This window comes from Chrysemys picta, chromosome 1 (genome assembly GCF_011386835.1).
Source record: "Chrysemys picta bellii isolate R12L10 chromosome 1, ASM1138683v2, whole genome shotgun sequence".
Taxonomy (NCBI): domain Eukaryota; kingdom Metazoa; phylum Chordata; order Testudines; family Emydidae; genus Chrysemys; species Chrysemys picta.
Genome location: NC_088791.1, coordinates 58586434 through 58593986, shown reverse-complemented (window position 1 = coordinate 58593986; position 7553 = coordinate 58586434). Strand labels below are relative to the sequence as shown.

Below are 7553 nucleotides of genomic sequence, written 5' to 3'. Positions count from 1 at the left end.
GCTGCAAGCACTGGTGGACCACAGGGGACGTTTTACGAACATCTACGTCGGATGGCCGGGCAAGGTTCATGACGCTCGTGTTTTCAGGAACTCTGGTCTGTTTAGATGGCTGCAGGAAGATACTTACTTCCCAGACCACAAAATAACTCTTGGGGATGTGGAGATGCCTATAGTCATCCTCGGGGACCCAGCCTACCCGCTAATGCCCTGGCTCATGAAGCCCTATACTGGCGCCCTGGACAGTGAAAAAGAACTCTTCAACTACCGTCTGAGCAAGTGCAGAATGGTGGTGGAGTGTGCTTTTGGCCGTCTCAAGGGGAGATGGAGAAGCTTACTGACTCGCTGTGATCTCAGCGAAACCAATATCCCCATTGTTATAGCAGCTTGCTGTGTGCTCCACAATCTCTGTGAGAGCAAGGGGGAGACCTTTATGGCGGGGTGGGAGGTTGAGGCAAATAGCCTGGCTTCTGATTACGCCCAGCCAGACAGCCGGGTGATTAGAAGAGCCCAGCGGGACGTGCTGTGCATCCGGGAGGCTTTGAAAGCTAGGTTCCTGAGTGAGCAGGGTAACCTGTGACTTTTAAGTTTGTGTACAGAGAAGCTGAACCTGCCCCCGTTTCTTTACCCAGTTAATGTTGACTATCCTCTCCAGTTACATACTCCCTTAACCCCCTTCCAACACACGTTTAGAAATAAAATCACTCCTACTTTGTTAATGAACACCGTTTTCTTTATTACTGTTTTCGCGGTAATGTTTTAAACCTGGGACGCAGACTGTGGTGGGGAGCGGGTGTAGTGTAGTGATGCAAATGACGCTTCTAAACTCCAGGATTGACAGGATCCGCAGTGGTGGACTGGTTGTTTCAACGGAGCCTGTCACCCCTCCTGATCAGGACTGTGTGTATGGGGGGGGCTATGTGACTTTGTGGCAGGGGGAGGACGGTTACAGATCCCCTGCTGCATGGCTCTGTGATCCAGGATAAGGACCGCCGCATAAGATCTGTAACTGCCCTCCCCCGCCACAAAGTCACAGAGCAACCCACCCCCCACCACAGAACATGAAAACCACCTCCCAGACTGACCAGGGTAACTAGTGACTGCACTGTGTATGTGCCCTGCTGCTGGACCTGCCCCCGCCTATGTACCCTGCTAAAGATGACTGTCCTGTCCAATTACCAACCCCCTTTCCCCCCTTCGCCCCCTCCTCCAAAAGAACATGATGGAAACAGTAATTAACAGAAACGTATTTTTTATTAGCAACTACACATGAAACTGGGAGGTGAAACTTGGACGGGGGCTTGTGTGAGGCGGGAAGGAAAGAAGTTGTCAAATTTTGGGGAATGAGAGCCTTCTACTACTAGAGCTGTCTGCAGGGGTGGAGTGAGAGTTTGCACGGACTCTGCCGCCCCTCCTTCTTTGCACTTTGGGTGAGGGGGGTATGGGACTTGGTGGCGGGGGAGGGCAGTTACAGATAGACTGCAGCGGGGCTCTGTCCTCCTGCCTCCGTTCCTGCAGAACATCCACAAGGCGCCGGAGCGTGTCCGTTTGCTCCCTCATTAGTCCAAGCAGCGTTTGAGTCACCTGCTGGTCTTCCTGCCGCCACCTCTCCTCCCGTTCCATGTGTGATTGGTGCATTTGGGACAAGTTCTCCCGCCACTGGGTCTGCTGTGCTGCCTGGGCTCGGGAGCAGCCCATAAGTTCCGAGAACATGTCCTCCCGTGTCCTCTTCTTCCTACGCCTAATCTGCGCTAGCCTCTGGGAGTGTGATGCCAGGCTAGGTTGTGAGACAGTCGCAGATGTGGCTGTGGGAATGGGAAAAAGGGAGTGAATTCCTCAGAAAGATAAATGTAGTTGTGAACAAAGAACATAGTCTTTCTCTGTGAACAAGACCATGCACAGCACCTATCACATGCGCACTCAGGACAAGGTCGAATTCTTGGCCTTCGCATTCAGTGCCTGGGGTCTTGCACTGCAGATCTGAGAAGCGGGGCAGGACACCGGAATTTGTGTAGCAGGCAGACATGGTAAGCCGTAGACTTGTGGCAGCTTAAAACTTGAATAGTAGCACTGGCCTCCTTTCACATTGAAAGCAATGCCAGTCCCTGCTGCCAGCAATCCGGCAAGCAGGAACTCTGCCCCTGTCCCACCCCCTCGCGGCTGTCCCCGGGAAAGATCCCTGTATGCTGCCCCTCTCCCGCCTCCACCGCGTGGCTGCAAACCAGCGGTTACAGTTCTGTAAAGGAACGGGCAAGCAGTCCCAACACTAACATTCCCCTACCTAATTCAAAGCAGGTCACCATGAGCGACATCACCCTGATGAGGATCTCAGACAGTGCGAAAGAAAGAATGCTTCGGGAAAGCCTCCAAAGACCAGGGCCGTATGCCGCCCTGCTCTGCAGGGCAACGATCCCTGAGTACTTGATTGTCTCGTGGCGCGGAAACGTTTCATACTACGGAGGACCCAATAAGGCCGCTCTCCCCAGGAACCTCATGCAAAGGCTTTCCAATTACCTCCAGGAGAGCTTCCTCGAGATGTCCCAGGAGGATTTCTGCTCTATCCCCGGACATATAGATTGCATTTTACTGTAGCTGCACTGGCAGGGACTAAACAGTAGAGCGGCTTGGGCAGAACAATCATGCTAAACCGGACATTGTTAGATTTTTTTTCAATAGTTGCACTGCCCAGGACTGAAACGTTAAGCGCCTAGGGCAAACTAATCATGAGAAACCCATTGTTGTTATTCTTAATATTCCTGTTCTGTTAAAAATAAATGTGTAGATGTTTAACACACTTACTGGCTGATCCTTCCCCAGATTCTGTGTCCGGGTTAATGGCTGGGGACGGTTGGTAGGGGATCTCTGTAAGGGTGATGAAGAGATCCTGGCTGTCGGGGAAATCAGCGTTGTAAGCGCTGTCGACTGCCTCGTCCTCCTCATCTCCTTCCTCATCTTCCCCGTCCGCTAACATGTCCGAGGAACCGGCCGTGGACAATATCCCATCCTCAGAGTCCATGGTCAGTGGTGGGGTAGTGGTGGTGGCCGCACCTAGGATGGAATGCAGTGCCTCGTAGAAACGGGATGTCTGGGGATGGGATCCGGAGCGTCTGTTTGCCTCTTTGGTCTTCTGGTAGCCTTGTCTCAGCTCCTTGATTTTCACGCGGCACTGCGTTGCATCCCGGCTGTATCCTCTTTCTGACATGTCTTTAGAGATCTTCTCGTAGATCTTTGCATTCCGTCTTTTGGATCGCAGCTTGGAAAGCACGGACTCATCGCCCCACACAGCGATCAGATCCAAGACTTCCCGATCAGTCCATGCTGGGGCCCTCTTTCTATTCTGAGATTGCACGGCCATCACTGCTGGAGAGCTCTGCATCGTTGCCAGTGCTGCTGAGCTCGCCACGATGTCCAAACAGGAAATGAGATTCAAACTGGCTAGACAGGAAAAGGAATTCAAATTTTCCCGGGGCTTTTCCTGTGTGGCTGGTCAGAGCATCTGAGCTCGGACTGCTGTCCAGAGCGTCAACAGAGTGGTGCACTGTGGGATAGCTCCCGGAGCTATTAGCGTTGATTTCCATCCACACCTAGCCTAATTCGACATGGCCATGTCGAATTTAGCGCTACTCCCCTCGTCGGGGAGGAGTACAGAAGTCAAATTTAAGAGACCTCTATGTCAAACTAAATAGCTTCGCAGTGTGGACGGGTGCAGGGTTAATTCGATGTAACGGCGCTAACTTCGACATAAACGCCTAGTGTAGACCAGGCCTAAGAGAAGTCTCTGTCCGATCCACATGCTCCTCTGCAGCAATCGGCTTTCTCCCATCTCTTAGTTTAAAAACTCCTCTGCAACCTTTTTAATGTTAAGTGCCAGCAGTCTGGATCCACTTTGGTTTAGGTAGAGCCCATCCTTCCTGTATAGGCTTTCCCTATCTCAAAAGTTTCCTGAGTTCCTAATAAATCTAAATCCCTCCTCTCTACACCATCGTCTCATCCACGCATTGAGTCTCTGAAGCTCTGCCTGCCTACCTGGCCCTGCACGTGGAACTGGAAGCATTTCCGAGAATGCCACCATAGAGGTCCTGGATTTCAGTCTCTTTCCTAGCAGCCTAAATTTGGCCTCCAGGACATCTCTCCTACCCTTCCCTATGTCATCGCAGGTCCAAAATGGGTCAGAGGCCCTCTTTTGCTTTCGGGATCAGGAAATAGCAAGAGTAGAAACCTTTCCCTCTCATTTCCTGAGGGACCTTCTCCACTGCCCAGTTGTAGGAGGTTGTTTACCTCCTGAACAAGGAGATGCTCATGAGAAGGGTCCCTGAAGAGGGATGGGGAAGAGGGAAGGTGGCCAAAAACTGAAGCATGTAGCCCAGCAACACAATTTCTAGCACCCCATGATCTGAGGTGACTCTCAACCGGGCCAAACGGTAGGGATGGAGAAGGTTGAGTAAAAGATGGAGCGGATCCGGTGAGATGACTGGGGCGTCGCTCTCGAGCACACCCTCAAAACGCCCGCTTTTGGACCCTGTGGTGTTTTGTCAGGGCAGGTTGTGCAGGAGAATGGAAGGAGGAAGGGCGGCAGTGACTGAACCCAGTGTCCCTTCTCCTCGTAGATCCCTGCTGATGCTGCCAAGGCCTTGGCAGCGGAGGCAGCCAGAATGGCATCATCGTAGACTGAGGCATATGCATCCCCACGGAGCAGAGGGTGGCCCGAGTGTCTTTCAGACTGTGCAGCCTCATGTCCATTTGATCTGAAAACAGCCCCACTCCATCTAATGGGAGGTCTTGTATGGAGGACTACATCTCCTGGGACAGGCCAGTGGTCTGAAGCCAGGAACTGTGCCTTATGACCACCGCTGTGGTGACCACCCTGGCCACCGAATCAGCTGCATCCCCAGGCCATCTGGAGGGAGCACTGAGCTGCTGTAGTACCTTCTTCAACAAGGGCCCAGAACTCTTGGGCCGCCTCCTGGGGCCTGGAGTCCTTAAACTTGTGGAGGGAGTCCCATCAACTAAAATTATAATGCCTCAAAAGAGCCTGGTGGTTCATGTTCCAGAACTGAAGACTGGCCATGGAATAAATTTTTTTTCTAAAAAGGTCCAGTCTCTTGGCCTCCTTATTTTTGGGGGTGGAACTGGCATGTCCTTGCTTGTCCATTTTGTTGGCCACCAACACGACCAACAACTCCAGGGGTGGGTGGGTATATAAGTATTCAAATCCCTTGGAGGGGACAAAATATCTTTTCTCAGATCTCTTGGAAGTGGGCGGGATGGAGGATGGGGTTTGCCAGAAGGCTTTGGCAATGTTCAGGAGCCCTCTGTGCACCGGGAGCGCGACACGTGCAGGGGTAGATGTGGAGACAACATTGAACAAAGTATCTGATTGCTCCACCATCACTTCTGCCTTGAGACCTAAGTTAGTGGCCACCCGCCAGACCAGGGCTTGGTGCTCCTTTAAGTTGTCCAGTGGACTAGCACAGGAGGGCCCTGTCACCATCTTGTCTGGAGAGGAGGAGGACGACTGAACCACTGGGGAAGGGCGCAGGGCGTCATCCCGCGCAGGGGAACAGGTTTTGGGGATGGGCACCTGTCCTTCCACCTCAGCGCCCACCAGCACTTCCTGCAATGAGCCTGGTGCCGCCGGTGCCATTGGTGCCAACTGGGGTTTATCCGACATGGTGACCAAGGACTGGTGGGATGGGGGCATCAGCATAAATGGCATACCCCAGGTATTCCACTAAGGCCATTGTGCTGGCCATTGGCCCTGCTGCCAGGTCGGCATTGCTGCAGCAAATGCAACCTCCGGAGCCTAGTTGTGATAGTGCTGTTTCAGCGAGGGGCTGAACGCCATCTTTGTGCCAGAGAAATCCTTCTCCGGAGACAAAGGTGGGGTCATCGACACCTGAGTCTGGCAGCTAACCATCGCCACGAGTCACCGGTGCCTCGAATGGTCAGACCAGTGCCAGGAGTCGGGGGAGCAGAACTGTGTTGTGGAGAGTCCCTGAGGTCTCAGTGACGGTGACCGTCAGCACGAAGATGACCGGTGCTGACTGCAAGGGAATTTGCACCTCTCTCTGGGTGAGGCCCGGCGTGATGGCAGAGACCGGGAGTGTGGTGCTGGTGATCTGGAACAGTGAACCAGTGACCTGGGCTGACACGGAGACTAAGCACGCAGCGACAAAGGGCTCTGCCTCATCTCCGGAGACCAGTGGCACTCAATCGCCTTCTGAGAGGCCTTCACGTCTGGCTTGCCCTCATAGGGAGCCTTCCCCAGGTCCATCACTGAACGCTGCAGCACCACAATGCCGGCTGTGGTGGAAGAGTCCGTTGCTCCCTGGCTGCCAGGGGCTGAGAGGCTGTTGACTGCGCCATCAGCCTGGGTCCCCAACTGCTCTCTGGAGTTGGTGGCGGATCCCTTATGGGGGTAGTAGGTCCCCACGGGGGCATGCCCTCTTGCGGCTCAGGCATGGGCAAGTGGCCTAAGCAGGGTCCTTTGCCCAATGCCCCTTGATCCGACTTGCTTGGTGCTAGGTCCCTCTTCTGAGTCTTCTTCTTGGGCACCGGCAAAGGGGATCAGTGCTGGGAAAAGCCCAGTGCTGGGGGTGCACTATGCACCGAGGCCAAAGTGCCTGGCATTGCGTCCAGCCGGGCCAGCTCCGAGGCTAGACGGAGAGCGGCCTCCATGAGGAGGGCCCTCAAGTGAATGTCATATTATTTCCGTGTCCTGAGACAAAAGTTCTTACAGATGTGACACTTCTCTTTAATGTGAGATTCTCTCAGGCACTTCAGACAGCTACCATGCGGGTCAATAACAGGCATAGGCCTGTTGCAGTCAGAACAGGGCTTAAAACCCGGGGACCGGGGCATGTCCTGCTTGGGGCAAAATCCCCGCTACTGTAATGAGAGATTTTGTTTTTAGCTGCTTAGGAATGCCTTACAGCACCTTAAATAGAGGCTTGTAGAAGAACCTCAGAAGGGTTCAAATAGCATAAAAATCTTACCTTTCCAACTGGCATAATTAAGGTGGTGACTACATCAGGGCACTTTGGTTTGCATAAAGTAGTTAGTTTTACGATTAAGACTTTAATTAAGTAGCAATTAGTGATAGTTTAAATTTAGAAGATCCAATACAGCGGACCAAAATGGCAGATATAGGGATGACGCAGTAGTAGGGAATGATCTTCCAGAACTTTCTAAAACCTTCTAAAACCTTCTGGAATCCAAGATGGCATCATAGGGGGTGAAGCTAGGCAGGCAAGCACATGTGGGTAATGTGACCAAGCACATGTAGGTACATGTGACCATGTGACATCATAGGGGAGGGGCTGTAAAGCTGGAAGCTGATTGGCTGAGACAGGCCAATACATTATGTTAATGAGCAGATCTTGCGAGAGCAATCAGTATATAAGGCCGACAGCCGTGCTACAAGGGTTGAACTTGTAGTGGGTTTGGGATCCTTAAGAAGAACAGAAGCTGCAAGACTCCTCTGAAGAAAAGAAGCTATCTGCCTGGAAAGAAAAGGGGTTTAGCCAGGTTTTGGGTGAAGTCTTGTAAGGCTTTGG

The 7553-nt window shown here is 52.6% G+C and overlaps 1 protein-coding gene across 1 annotated transcript; it reads right to left on the bottom strand.

Moving 5' to 3' along the window:
• Nucleotides 1-1178: 1178 nt before the first annotated feature.
• Nucleotides 1179-4619, bottom strand: LOC135973644 (uncharacterized). The gene is made up of 2 exons (XM_065557828.1): nucleotides 2797-4619; nucleotides 1179-1802 (listed from the first exon to the last, which is right to left on the bottom strand). Exons 1-2 carry the CDS (start codon nucleotides 3371-3373, stop codon nucleotides 1327-1329), a joined length of 1053 nt encoding a protein of 350 aa, XP_065413900.1. The 5' UTR covers nucleotides 3374-4619; the 3' UTR covers nucleotides 1179-1326.
• Between the last annotated feature and the right edge of the window lie 2934 nt (nucleotides 4620-7553).